The following is a 12949-nucleotide window of genomic DNA, read 5'->3' as shown; positions in this document are numbered from 1 at the left end:
GTGCATACGGGACCCCGAGGACGCAGTGCATACGGGACCCCGAGGACGCAGTGCATACGGGACCCCGAGGACACAGTGCATACGGGACCCCGAGGACGGAGTGCATGTGGGACCCCGAGGAGTGGGGGCGGAACCCTGAGCACACAGTGCATACGGGATCCAGAGGGCACAGTGCAGGCCGGACCCCGAGGGCACAGCGGGGACTGGACTCGAGGGCTCCAGGGGTCAGGACCGACCCACCCCACCCAGCACCCTTCCCCTGCTGAGAAAGAAGGCTCTAGAACAATTAGTGTCACTGAGGGCCTAAGTTCTGTATTTGCAGCTGCACCGGCCTGTGTTCTGGGCAGACGAAGCCCTTCCTGAGGGCAGTGTCCTCCTGGTGGGGCGGCCGGCCGCCCGGGCACTGCCCTGTGTGAGGCCTGTCCAGGCCCCCTGACCCTGTTTATTTTGGGGGGCTTAAGGCTCTCAGGGGGGACCCCTGCACATAGGCCAGGACTGCATTTTGCAGGAAGCTCGCTCTCTGGGCCTCCTCTTCCCGAATGCGCGTGATCTCCGCCTCCTTGAGCCGGAGCTTCTCCCGGAGGGACGCATTCTCGCTCTCGCGGTCCAGCAGCGCCGCCCGGTGCTCACTGGAGATCACTGCGGGCCGGTGGGCGAGCAGGGTGTTGGCGGAGAGGCCCGGCCGGCCTGCCCCCGCCCCGCTCCACCCTGGGCAGGCTCACCTTTCAGCTGGCGCTCCAAGGCCATCACCTTCTCCCTCAGCACCTCCTGGGCCACCAGGTCAGCCTGCAGGCGGCCCATCTGCTCCTGCAGCTCCACCCGCACCCTGGTCACCTCTGCCACTTTCTCCTGGTCCTTGTTGTTCAACTCCTGGTGGGCACAGCGGGTGAGACCCTGGCCCTGCCATGGACCCCAGCAGCCCCAGGCCCTTCAGGCTCAACTACCTGCTGCAGCTCCTCCAGGCGCCGTCGCTGCCCCTCGGCCTGCAGGCTGAGCTGACCGGCCCGGGCCTGCGCCTCGGCCACAGCCTGCTTCTGCTGCAGGCAGGTGCTCTGGGCCTCATCCCTGGCCTGCGCCAGCAGCCGCATCTTCTCCTCCAGGTGCGCCAGGTTCTGTTGCTATTGGCACAGGGCACAGGGCTGAGTGCTCCCTGGGGACTGGAAGGGCCCTCTGCGTGCGGAATGACCCCGCCCCTTTCCAAGTGCAGAGGGGGAGTCCCAGTGCCAAAAAAGCCCTGACACTGGCCAACTCCCCGCCCCCCGCCCCCTCCCGGGGTCCTCTGCGGCACTGGGCGTGCCTGACAGCTGAAGGCCAGAGCAGCACCCTCCACCCGCAGGCCCACTCCAGCCCTGTTGGCACCTCAGTGTCGGCTGTGCTCACCTCCTCCAGGCGGGCCTGGCTCCGGGCCTTGATGAGCTCCTCCTCTGCCTGGCTGCGCTCGCTGACCACCGCTGCCTTCGCTTGGCTCAGCTCCTGCACAGCAGGGAGTGACCACCAGCCCCAGCCCTGCGCCCCCTCGAGAGTGACCGTCAGCTGCAGCCCCGCGCCCCAAGAGTGACCACCAGCCACATCCCTGTACCCCAAGAATGACCGCCAGCCGCAGCCCTGTGCCCCCACGAGTGACCTCCAGCCACAGCCCTGCACCCCAAGAGTGACCGCCAGCCGCATCCCTGCGCCCCAAGAGTGACCGCCAGCCCATGGCCTGGTGCCCAGCGCCCCCTTGAGAGTGACCACCAGCCCGCAGCCTTGTGCTCAGTGCCCCTCTTCTGGGGCACATGGCTGCCCCAAGGCCATGTGTGGTTGGCTGCTTGGGGGCGGGCGGGGGCGGGCATTCCCAGGGCTGGTGCCAGCAGGGGCCACGCCCCTTGCGCATCTTGACAAACCCAGCCCCGGCCTTGCGGCCTCACCTCCTCCAGAGACAGCCGCAGGGCCTCCAGCCTCTGCACCCTCTCCTGCATGGCTCTCTCACTCTCTTCCAGGTGGCGAGTCATGTGATCTACCTGCCCAGGTACGGGAGTCAGAGGACAGGGCTGGCAGGCCTGGGCCCGCCTCTCCTCATGGAATCCACATTGTTACTAAGGCCTGGCAGGGCAGGGCTGGAGGGCACGGCCAGCTCCGGTGCCCCAGGGTGCCTGACAGCGATGGAGAGAGCTGGAGCGCCTCCCAGGGGAATACACAGCAGCCTGCCTGAGACAGCTACTGTGCTGTGTCCCACCAGCCCTGACACCACTAGACCCCATTAGGGGCAGGGCTCGGGACACCCCACCACACCCAGGCCAGCCTGCCAGCACAAGGTGAAGATGGGGGAGCTGGGCATCACGGCAACGGCACCTCCTTGGCATGCAGTTTCTCCAAGTCCTCCAGGCTCTGTTTGGCTCTTCTCTTCTCCATGTCAAGGCGCTCTGTGGGGAAGAGCCCAGTGAGTCCCTCTGCAGACCTCCACACCCCCGTGCGGGCCCGCCTGTGCCTACCCTCAGCCTGGATGGCGCGCATCTTCAGCTCGGCTGAAGTGTTGGTTAGCTCCTGCCTGGTCAGAAACAGCTGCTCCTGCTGAGACTTTACCTTTCGCTCCAACTCATCCACCTGGATAGCAGGCAGCGTAGAAGGAAGCGGTGCCCAGCTCTGGGCCTCCCGCACCCTGGCTCCCAGGAGGAAGCGGTGCCCGGGCCCAGTCTCCAGCACCCTGGCTCCCTGGAGGCCCGCAGTCCCATACCTGGTTTCGGAGCATCAGGTTCTTTTCATTGGCAGCAGACAAGTCTCTGAGGAGCTTAGACTCGCGCTCTGCAGCTTCCTGAGGAGGGGGAGGCGAGGCGTCTACGGGCAGCGGCGCCCACCCCTGCCCGCCCCTCACCTCCTGCCCGCACCTGCTGCTCCAGCCTGTGCGCCTTCTCCTGCTTCTGGGACAGGCTCTGCCGCTCCTGCTCCGAGGCGGCCAGCCGCTCCCCCAGGTCCTGGACCTTCTGCTCCGACAGAGCCAAGGCTGCCTCGGTCATCTGCAGCCTGCAAAGAAGGCCCACCCGCTCCGACCAAAGGCCTGCGGCCTTCGCTCCGTGCCGGCTGGGCCACTGCCTGCCCTGCCCGGCCTCCACCCGCCGGGGCGTCCTCTCCCGCTTACTTGGCCTTTAGGGAGTTGACGATGGAGAGCCTCTCGCTCAGCGCCTCCTGAAGCTGCCCAACTCGCGCGGCTGCCGCCCTGCGGGGAGACCAGGCTCGGGAGACCGAACCCCAGCGCGGCCCTGCCCCCACCCCACGCGGCCGGCCAACACACCTGCGCCCCCACGGGAGGGCCCGCCCCCACGGAAGGACCCGCCCCCACGCGAGGGCCCGCCCCCACGGAAGGACCCGCCCCCACGCGAGGGCCCGCCCCCACGGAAGGACACACCCCCACGCGAGGGCCCGCCCCCACGGAAGGACACACCCCCACGCGAGGGCCCGCCCCCACGGAAGGACACACCCCCACGCGAGGGCCCGCCCCCATGGAAGGACACACCCCCACGGGAGGGCCCGCCCCCATGGAAGGACACACCCCCACGGGAGGGCCCGCCCCACGGAAGGACCCGCCCCCACACGAGGGCCCGCCCCACGGAAGGACCCGCCCCCACGCGAGGGCCCGCCCCACGGAAGGACACACCCCCACGCGAGGGCCCGCCCCCATGGAAGGACCCGCCCCCACGCGAGGGCCCGCCCCCACGCAAGAGCACGTCCCCACGCGAGGGCCCGCCCCCATGGAAGGAACTGCCCCCACGCGAGGGCCCACCCCCACGGAAGGACCCGCCCCCACGCGAGGGCCCGCCCCCACGCAAGAGCACGCCCCCACAGGACACACCCACACGCGAGGGCACGCCCCCACGGAAGGACACGCCCCCACACGAGGACCCGCCCCCACGCGAGGGCACGCCCACAGGGCACGCCCCCACGCGAAGGCCCACTGCAGCATCTGTGCCGCTGCATCCTGGTTCCAGGGCTGATGACGGAGGGGCGCGGCTCCACCCAGACCCCCGGGCCCCAGCCGCACTAGCCTCTCCTCCTGTCGCCCTGCGTCCGGCCGCTTACCGGCTGCTCTTGGCCATCTCTTCCCTCTGCTTATCAATCATCTCCATCAAGCTGAGATACTGAAGACAGAGCCAGTCAGCACAGTCAGGGCTGGGCCGCTCCCCTGCCCTGGTCAGGGGAGGAGCAGAGACCCACCGAGGCAGCCAGGAGGAGGCCTGGGGGCTGGACTGCGGCTGAGGGAAGGGGGGGGTGCTCCAAGAGTGACGGCGGCTGACCTCCGCAGCAGCCAGGGCACCCAGAATGCTCTAGGGCACCGTGGCACCTCGCTCACCTGCCTGGACTTCTCCTCCTGGAGGTGCTGGACTTCCTTGCTGAGGACGTGGGTGCGGGCCGTAGTCTCCTGGAAGGCCGTGTGCCGGTCCTGGTTGTGGTCCATGGCTTGCTCTGCCAGAAGAAACAGTGTTGGCCACAGGCTGAGGGTGCTCAAGCTCAAGAGGGTCAGAGGTCACAGAGGTCACACAGGCTGAGGAGGGTCAGGGTCAGAGGGCTCAGCTCTGCACCGCCTCCCTGGAAGCCAGTCACTGGGGACTCTGGGGGAGCCAGCCCCCGGGGGGCGGGGAAGCATTTCTGTGGGGCCAAGCTGAACACCCCGGCAGGGCAGCTTTTGTCTTCTGCACAGGTGAAGCAATTCCTCAAGAGGAAGGCACTAGCCTGGGAAAGATATGACCTGGGCACCGTGGCTCACGCCTATAACCCTAGCTACCCAGGAGGTTGAGACATGAGAATTGTGGTTTGAAGCCAGCCTCTGCAAAAACTGTAAGACTCGTATTTCCAGCTTGGTGCCAGTGGCTTACACCTGTAATCCTAGCTACTCAGGAGGAAGATTGGAGGATCACAGTTCAAAGCCAGCCCAGGCAGGAAAGTCCACGAGACTTTCTTTTCTTTGTCAGTTGTAAGGCTTGAACTCTGGGCCTGGGCACTGTCCCTCAGCTCTTCAGCTCAAGGCCAACGCTCTATCACTTGAGCCACAGGGTGACTTCGGGTTTTCTGGTGATTAAGTGGAGATAAGAGTCTCACGGACTTTCCTGCCTGGGCTGGCTTTGAACCACAATCCTCAGATCTCAGCCTCCTGAGTAGCTAGGATTACAGGCATGAGCCACTGGCACCCGGCTCTTCATGAGACTCTTTTATTTTTGGTCAGTCGTGGGGCTTGAACTCTGGGCCTGGGCGCTGTCCCTCAGCTCTTCAGCTCAAGGCGAGCGCTCTACCGCTTGAGCCACAGTGCCACTTCCGGTTTTCTAGTGGTTTATTGGAGATAAGAGTCTCACAGACTTTCCTGCCCGGGCTGGCTTTGAGCTGTGATCCTCAGATCTCAGCCTCCTGAGTAACTAGGATTACAGGCATGAGCCACCCGGCGCCCGGCTTCATGAGACTCTTATCTCCAATTAATCACCAAAAAACTGAAGTGGCACTGTGGCTCAAGTTGTAGAGTGCTTGCTTTGAACTGAAAAGCTCAGGGACAGTACCCAGGTCGAGTTCAAGCCCCATGACCACCCCCCCCCAAAAAAAAAGCTGGAAGTGGAGTTTTGGCTCACATGGTAGAGTGCTAGCCTTGAGCAAAAAGCTCAGGGGCAGCAACCAGGCCCTGAGTTCAGCCTCATGGAAACCGCCCCCCCCCCCAAAAAAAAAAACCTCTTATTTTCAATTAACCAAAAAGCTAGAAATGGTAGAGTGCTGGCCTCGAATAAAAAGACTAAGAGATAGTGCCCAGGCCCTGAGTTCAAGGCCCAGCACACACAGACACAGCAGACACATGGTAGACACACACATACATACACATACACACACATACACATACACACACACTTATGGCAGTTATCACAGTACAGAATCAGGGTGTAACAGTGAGGAGCTAGAGACTGCAGAGGGGTGGGTCGGGCAGGACCCTGTAGCACAGGGTGTGGGGCGGGGCCTGGAGTGCACGACTCCAGGCCGATCCAGAAGCTTTATTAGCTGGTACTGTGTGATGGAGGAGGAACAGGAAGAGTGGCTCTGCTGAGCCCGGGACCAAGATGTCACTCATGGGGACCAGAGATCTGAGCTCTGGTGGGATCAGCAAAGGCCACACCCATGTTGTTCAGGGGTGGCGGTAGCAGGGCAAATACCAGGAACTCCTCTCAAGTTGTGATGCGGTCTCCGGGGCCTACCCCTTCCCACCAGCGAGATGACCAGTTACACATCCCAAGAGCCAAGGGTGCATTCAGGGAGCCCCTGGAGCAGGTGCACAGTGAGCCCTGAGCCAGGCTGTGGCCAGCTGGCCGCCTGCCGCCCTCCTCTCAGCTCTTAGCCTAGGCTAACTACTCACACTCCCCTTTGGTGGCTTTTTTGTCCACGTGAACCACAGCGCCACTTCTGACTTTTCACAGAAGCTGACTCTCATGGACTTCTCTGCCTGGGCTGGTGGCTTCAGACAGACCTCAGATCTAGGACTCCCTGGCCATAGGTGCCTGGCTGGCCCCTCTCATCTGTTTGGGGCTCTGAGCCACCCCCTTGCCTTGGCCTCTGTCAGAAAGCTTCATGTTTCACTCCAAACTGAGCGGCTGTCAGCACTGTGCCGTCCGTACCCACGGCTCTCAGAACGTCTCCAGGGATGTTGTTCCCAGCCAGGTCCAGGCGGCACAGGGCTCTGTTGCTGGGGAGACAGCTCACCAGGGCCCGGCCCCCCAGGAGGCCGATGTTATTCCAGCGCAGGTCTGGAAGGAAACCCCTTGTCACTAGGTGGCCAGCACCGGTGACCCGGCAGCCCAGCGGCGTGGCAGGGATTGGGGTCTAGCCTAGGACTCTTCCCTTCTGGGGCACCATCTGTGGCTGCCGGCAAAGCAGGAGCCCAAGCCAGATTTTCCAGCAACAGAGCAATGGACGGGCAATGGGATGGAGCATGGGGCCCATGGTGGATGCAGAGCGCAGTGGGCCTCACCTAACTGCTGGAGGGTGGTGTTGCCCCTCAGGGCCAGGGCTAGCTCCTCCGCCCCCCTGTGACTGATCTGGTTGTTGCGGAGGTCAAGCTGCCGTAGGGCACTGTTGGCTGCCAGGCCCCCACAGAAGATGGCGAAGGCATCTTCCCACGTGCCCAGGCTGTTCCATTCCAGGGTGAGGCTACAGGAGGAGGGCACACAAGGCATCTCTTGAGGCCCAGGGGCTGCAGGGAACTGCAGGCTCAAGGGTCTCTGGAAGAGGTGGAACTTCCTTGAGTGATTTACTGCCTACTCCTCACCAACAGGTGTGGAACATGACACTGGGTCTGAAGGAGGGAATGGGTTCCAGGACCATGTCCTGGGAGGCCAACGCTGAGCCACACACACAGAGGTGTCTGGGAGGTGCAGGAAGGGAGGGGACGGCGGCCCTACCTCTGGATGGACTGGTTCTGACGGAGGAGTTTCCCCAGAGCCTCGGCCCCTGCAGCTCGAAGGTTATTGCCCTAGGGTAGAACGCCTGGCTGGTCACTCAGTGTGGCCTTGGCTGGGCTTTAAAGACCACATCCAAGTTCCACAGGTTCTGGTCAGGCAAGGGGCAGAGCTGGTTTTCCTGATGTCGGTGGGCAGCCAGGGGACTTCTGCCTTCACACTGGATTCCCAGAGCAGGGCCGAGGGTCTGGGCGTCAACTTGCGGGGACACCCTTCTCCCGCACCTCCCGCTCTACCGCCCAGGCACGGCCTGCTCACCTTCAGATCCAGAACCTGCACGACAGAGTTAGCACAGAGCCCTTGGAACAGCAGGACGGCTCCTGCATAAGGGGAAGGAGGTCACTGGCCGGCTCGGAGCCCCGGGCCGGCCCAGGGCAGAGGCGGGAGGAGCGGCGGCTCCGCCGGAAATGACCGTGCAGCCTGTCAGGCCAGGGCGTGTGGAACCGCACAATCGGGGTGCGCTAAGGCTTTCCCGCCGTGACAGAAGGGGCCCGTGGTGGATGCAGAGTGCAGTGGGCCTCCCTGCTGCCCACCTTCCTCGCTCAGCATGCAGTCGCTGAGGACCAGCTCGGTGCACACGGTCTGGCCGGGCAGCAGCGCGCCCAGCGCGCCGCACGTGTCGGCCGTCAGGCTGTGCGCGGCCAGGTCCAGGCGGCCCCGCGGCAGCCGCTGCAGCCGCTGCAGCACGGCCTCCTGCGGCTCGGCCCCGCGCTCCCGGCACAGGCGGCTGTAGGAGCGCCGGAGCTCCTCCATGGCCCCGCGGCCGGGCCTCGCGTGCGGTCCCCGCCGGCGGGGGCCCCTCCGGGACCCCGAGGCTCCGCCTCGCCGGCCCGCGACGCCGCGGGGGCCGCTCGGGGAGGCCGGCGGCAGGGGAGGATCCGCCCTGGGGACGTCCAGTCGGAGCGGAGCGGACGGGCGCGTCTCACGTACCGCCGACCTGCCCTGCGGCCCGCAGGCGGCCCTCGCGCCGGAACCCGACTCGCCGCCGCGCTCTTCTCGGCCCCGGGAGCCTCGGTATCCAGGAAGAGCGGGTAGCGCCGGGACGAGCGACGAGAACTACAACTCCCATGAGGCGTTGCGGGGAGGTGCTCGCCGCGGACCAATGAAAACTAAGGAGGGCCGTGCTCCGAAGCGGCCGAGGCAGCACGCTCCCGCTAGAGGTGGGAGAACCGAGAGGGCGCTCTCCGCGCTCATTGGCTGGCTTTCCAAAGGCGGGGCTGTAGAAGGGCGCGCTTCTTGTTCATTGGCTGACAGGTCGGCGCGCTCCGATTTCCGCTGAGCGCGGGCGGAGACCACAACCATGGAAGGAGCTAGCTCCGGCTTTCAGAAGGTGAGGCTGGCTCCCACGCCGCTGTCCCCTCGCGATGCCTCTGCGGGCTCGAGGCCGGCCCCCTCGCTGTGCGCACGTCCCCCAGCCGGGTGGAAGTGGGTAGAGCAGCCCGTTCAGCGGCGCGACGGACGGGGTGTGCGGGGTCCTGGAGCCGGGCCCCGCCCCCGCCCGGGCTGTGTGTGTGTGTGGGGGGGTCCCAGGGCCCCGCCCCCGCCCGGGCTGTGTGTGTGTGGGGGGGTCCCAGGGCCTCGCCCCTGCCGGGGTGTGTGTGTGTGTGGGGGTCCCAGGGCCCCGCCCCTGCCGGGGTGTGTGTGTGTGGGGGGGGGGGTCCCAGGGCCTCGCCCCCGCCCGGGCTGTGTGTGTGTGTGGGGGTCCCAGGGCCTCGCCCCTGCCGGGGTGTGTGTGTGGGGGTCCCAGGGCCCCGCCCCTGCCGGGGTGTGTGTGTGTGTGTGGGGGTCCCAGGGCCTCGCCCCTGCCGGGGTGTGTGTGTGTGTGGGGGTCGCAGGGCCCCGCCCCTGCCGGGGTGTGTGTGTGGGGGGGGGGGGGTCCCAGGGCCCCGCCCCTGCCGGGCTGTGTGTGTGTGGGGGGGGTCCCAGGGCCTCGCCCCTGCCGGGGTGTGTGTGTGGGGGTCCCAGGGCCTCGCCCCTGCCGGGGTGTGTGTGTGGGGGGGTCCCAGGGCCTCGCCCCCGCCCGGGGTGTGTGTGTGTGGGGGGGTCCCAGGGCCCCGCCCCTGCCGGGGTGTGTGTGTGGGGGGGTCCCAGGGCCCCGCCCCTGCCGGGCTGTGTGTGTGTGGGGGGGGTCCCAGGGCCTCGCCCCTGCCGGGGTGTGTGTGTGGGGGTCCCAGGGCCTCGCCCCTGCCGGGGTGTGTGTGTGGGGGGGTCGCAGGGCCTCGCCCCTGCCGGGGTGTGTGTGTGTGGGGGGGTCCCAGGGCCTCGCCCCTGCCGGGCTGTGTGTGTGTGTGGGGGTCCCAGGGCCTCGCCCCTGCCGGGGTGTGTGTGTGGGGGGGTCCCAGGGCCTCGCCCCTGCCGGGGTGTGTGTGGGGGGGGGGTCCCAGGGCCTCGCCCCTGCCGGGGTGTGTGTGGGGGGGGGTCCCAGGGCCTCGCCCCTGCCGGGGTGTGTGTGGGGGGGGGGTCCCAGGGCCTCGCCCCTGCCGGGGTGTGTGTGGGGGGGGTCGCAGGGCCTCGCCCCTGCCGGGGTGTGTGTGTGGGGGGGGGTCCCAGGGCCTCGCCCCTGCCGGGGTGTGTGTGTGTGGGTGGGGGGTCCCAGGGCCCCGCCCCTGCCGGGGTGTGTGTGGGGGGGGGGGGTCCCAGGGCCCCGCCCCTGCCGGGGTGTGTGTGGGGGGGTCCCAGGGCCTCGCCCCTGCCGGGGTGTGTGTGTGGGGGTCCCAGGGCCTCGCCCCTGCCGGGGTGTGTGTGTGGGGGGGTCCCAGGGCCTCGCCCCTGCCGGGGTGTGTGTGTGGGGGGGTCCCAGGGCCTCGCCCCTGCCGGGGTGTGTGTGGGGGGGGGTCGCAGGGCCTCGCCCCTGCCGGGGTGTGTGTGTGGGGGGTCCCAGGGCCCCGCCCCTGCCGGGGTGTGTGTGGGGGGGGTCCCAGGGCCTCGCCCCTGCCGGGGTGTGTGTGTGGGGGGGGTCCCAGGGCCCCGCCCCTGCCGGGGTGTGTGTGTGTGTGTGGGGGTCCCAGGGCCCCGCCCCTGCCGGGGTGTGTGTGGGGGGGGGGGTCGCAGGGCCCCGCCCCCGCCCGGGCTGTGTGTGTGTGTGTGTGGGGGTCCCAGGGCCTCGCCCCTGCCGGGGTGTGTGTGTGTGGGGGGTCGCAGGGCCTCGCCCCTGCCGGGGTGTGTGTGTGTGTGGGGGTCCCAGGGCCTCGCCCCTGCCGGGGTGTGTGTGTGGGGGGTCGCAGGGCCTCGCCCCTGCCGGGGTGTGTGTGGGGGGGTCCCAGGGCCTGGCCCATGCCTGGGATGGGGTCCCGTCTTCGCATAGTCGGACAGGAGGGTCTGGGCTCCCGGTCAGTGGTCCCAGCACCGGGAAGCTGCGGTCCGCTCGGCGAGGGCGCCCCTGCCCTCCACGCTCACCCCCCCCCCCCCCCCCCCCCGCGCGTGGAGCCACCACGTCTGGCAGCTCCAGGGCAGTGGCTGGCGCTCCGGCCGGGCCGGTGTTCCCCCTCATCCCCCCTCCCCGGGGTCCCGAAGCCTCCCTGGCGGCGCGGGGCCAGCAGGCGTCGCTGTGCGCCTGCATCTCAGGATCCGTCTGTCCCTTTCTTCTGCCGGGGACCCGTAGTTGACCCCCAGTCGCGGCTCACCTGCCTTCCCCAGCCACTTCCCGCGGAGCTGACCGGTGGCCTCTCAGGCCGACCTCCCCGGCCACTGCTGCCCAGCGCAGCTCCTCAGCAGGCTAGCACATCCTTCCAGGGTCTTTTTTTTTTTTTTTTTGTCGGTTGTAGGGCCTGAACTCTGGGCCTGGGCGCTGTCCCTCAGCTCTTCAGCTCAAGGCGAGCGCTCTACCACTTGAGCCACAGCACCACTTCCGGTTTTCTGGTGGTTTATTGGAGATAGGAGTGTCACGGTCTTTCCTGCCCGGGCTGGCTTTGAACTGCGATCCTCAGATCTCAGCCTCCTGAGTAGCTAGGATTACAGGCATGAGCCACCAGCGCCCGGCTTCCTTCCAGGGTCTTACCCCAAGCCCCACGCCCCGCACCTGGCGGGACCCCTTCCTCCCACCACTCCATCTCCACCAGGAGGTCCCACAGCTGGGCCTTGCTCTACCACCTCTCCACTCAACCCAGATACAGCTCTATTTCCTGCCAAGAAAAGCTAGATGTGACCCAGCCTCCTCCAGCTCCATGGTTCAGCAGCCCTGACCACGTTACCTCTGACAGCAACATGCCTTTGATGCCATGCCCAGGACAGACATGGTACCAGCTCAGCAGAATTTCCCACAGCCCTTCTCACCAGTCCCTCTCTCCTGGACATCATTTCCCCACACAGCCCAGCCCAGCCCAGCTCATTTCCCACACTGGGAGGGGCCCCGGGGGGTAACGGTGGAGCCAGAAGCCGCAAGCACGCTCCTCTAATGCCCAGAGCTGGTGCTGATCCCTTCCTTTCTCTCCAGGAGCTGGTGAGCAGACTGCTGCACCTGCACTTCAGGGACAGCAAGACCAGAGGTGCGGGGTCCCGCTGGAGGGGGGGAAGGGGTGGGATGCAGGGAACTGCCCCTTACCCTGTTCTTCCTCCTGGCAGTCAGCGGGGATGCCCTGCAGCTCATGGCAGAGCTGCTGAGGATCTTTGTCACAGGTGAGTTGAGGGTCCTTTGGCACTAGAACACCCAAGATGCCTTGTTTTCTCACTGGAAAAGCTAACTGTTTCCCCCAGTTCCCCAAAGAGCTGTTAACTGGGCCGTGACCTGGGTCTTATGAGGGCTGGCAGTGGGTACAATCGGGCTTCTCCCACCCTGCTTCCGGCGTCATGGCAGAAGCCGCTGTCCGAGGGATCCGGCAGGCCCAGGCAGAGGACGCCGCCCTTGTCGATGTGGACCAGCTGGAGAAGGTCCTCCCACAGCTGGTATGTGGGGCACAGGAGGGCAGCACGGTGTCCTAGACTGGTGCCCAGCCACTCCCTCACACCCTTCTCCACAGCTCCTGGATTTCTAGGGGCTGCCTCTGAGCTACGTGGCCTGAAGGGCGTGGCGCACACTGCCCCCTGAGTGCGGAGTTTTCCGGCCTTAGATGCTGCCAGGACCCCAGCAACTACCAACCTCCTGGTGTCATCTGCTTGCCGCTCACTATCTTCTTGGGGTCTTGTGAGGGAATGGAGGACAAGGGCCTTGTCTGCCTCTGGCCACAGCTAGCTCAGGTGGCCACAGTGTTTTATAAATAAACCAGCTGGTGGCAGCGCTGCTTTCTTGCCACCTAATATCAAAGCTGATGTGTAGCCTGCCTTTTTACCACCTGATCTGCCCCTCAGAGGGTAGCACCCTGCGCTACAAACTTTTTTTTTTTTTTTGGGTCCGGTCGTGGGGCCTGAACTCTGGGCCTGGGCGCTGTCCCTCAGCTCTTCAGCTCAAGGCTAGCGCTCTACCACTTGAGCCACAGCGCCACTTTTGGCTTTTTTTTTTCTTTTTGCTTATGTGGTGCTAAGGAATCGAACCCAGGGCCTCATGCATGCAAGGCAAG

The 12949-nt window shown here is 66.3% G+C and overlaps 2 protein-coding genes across 2 annotated transcripts; one reads left to right on the top strand and one right to left on the bottom strand.

Annotated features, from left to right (window-relative positions):
* Positions 1–290: 290 nt before the first annotated feature.
* On the bottom strand, positions 291–8475 carry Lrrc45 (leucine rich repeat containing 45). Its single transcript, XM_070031677.1, has 17 exons — positions 7991–8475; positions 7716–7777; positions 7401–7471; positions 6971–7149; positions 6618–6746; positions 4325–4437; positions 4054–4112; positions 3116–3193; positions 2865–3000; positions 2714–2791; positions 2472–2583; positions 2332–2402; positions 1908–2000; positions 1381–1473; positions 945–1118; positions 723–870; positions 291–639 (listed from the first exon to the last, which is right to left on the bottom strand). The coding sequence occupies exons 1-17, from the start codon at positions 8208–8210 to the stop codon at positions 443–445; spliced, it is 2013 nt and encodes a 670-aa protein (XP_069887778.1). The 5' UTR covers positions 8211–8475; the 3' UTR covers positions 291–442.
* A 245-nt stretch (positions 8476–8720) lies between these two features.
* On the top strand, positions 8721–12690 carry Cenpx (centromere protein X). The gene is made up of 5 exons (XM_070031678.1): positions 8721–8787; positions 11890–11941; positions 12018–12071; positions 12250–12338; positions 12413–12690. The coding sequence occupies exons 1-5, from the start codon at positions 8758–8760 to the stop codon at positions 12425–12427; spliced, it is 240 nt and encodes a 79-aa protein (XP_069887779.1). The 5' UTR covers positions 8721–8757; the 3' UTR covers positions 12428–12690.
* The last annotated feature ends 259 nt before the right edge of the window (positions 12691–12949 follow it).

This window comes from Dipodomys merriami, unplaced genomic scaffold (assembly GCF_024711535.1).
Source record: "Dipodomys merriami isolate MVZ:Mamm:240054 unplaced genomic scaffold, mDipMer1.0.p SCAF_202, whole genome shotgun sequence".
In the NCBI taxonomy this organism is placed as follows: domain Eukaryota; kingdom Metazoa; phylum Chordata; class Mammalia; order Rodentia; family Heteromyidae; genus Dipodomys; species Dipodomys merriami.
This window is presented reverse-complemented; position numbering and strand designations above follow the sequence as displayed.

Excerpts from the sequence above, each read along its gene's own strand:
- Lrrc45 (XM_070031677.1), bottom strand. The coding sequence starts at position 8,210 with ATGGAGGAGCTCCGGCGCTCCTACAGCCGCCTGTGCCGGGAGCGCGGG. Across the intron at positions 3,194-4,053 it reads GAGATGGCCAAGAGCAGCCG|GGCGGCAGCCGCGCGAGTTG; the intron begins GTAAGCGGCCGG and ends GTCTCCCCGCAG. Across the intron at positions 2,584-2,713 it reads ACCTGATGCTCCGAAACCAG|GTGGATGAGTTGGAGCGAAA; the intron begins GTATGGGACTGC and ends CCTGCTATCCAG.
- Cenpx (XM_070031678.1), top strand. The coding sequence starts at position 8,758 with ATGGAAGGAGCTAGCTCCGGCTTTCAGAAG. Across the intron at positions 8,788-11,889 it reads CTAGCTCCGGCTTTCAGAAG|GAGCTGGTGAGCAGACTGCT; the intron begins GTGAGGCTGGCT and ends CTTTCTCTCCAG. Across the intron at positions 12,072-12,249 it reads GCTGAGGATCTTTGTCACAG|AAGCCGCTGTCCGAGGGATC; the intron begins GTGAGTTGAGGG and ends GCGTCATGGCAG.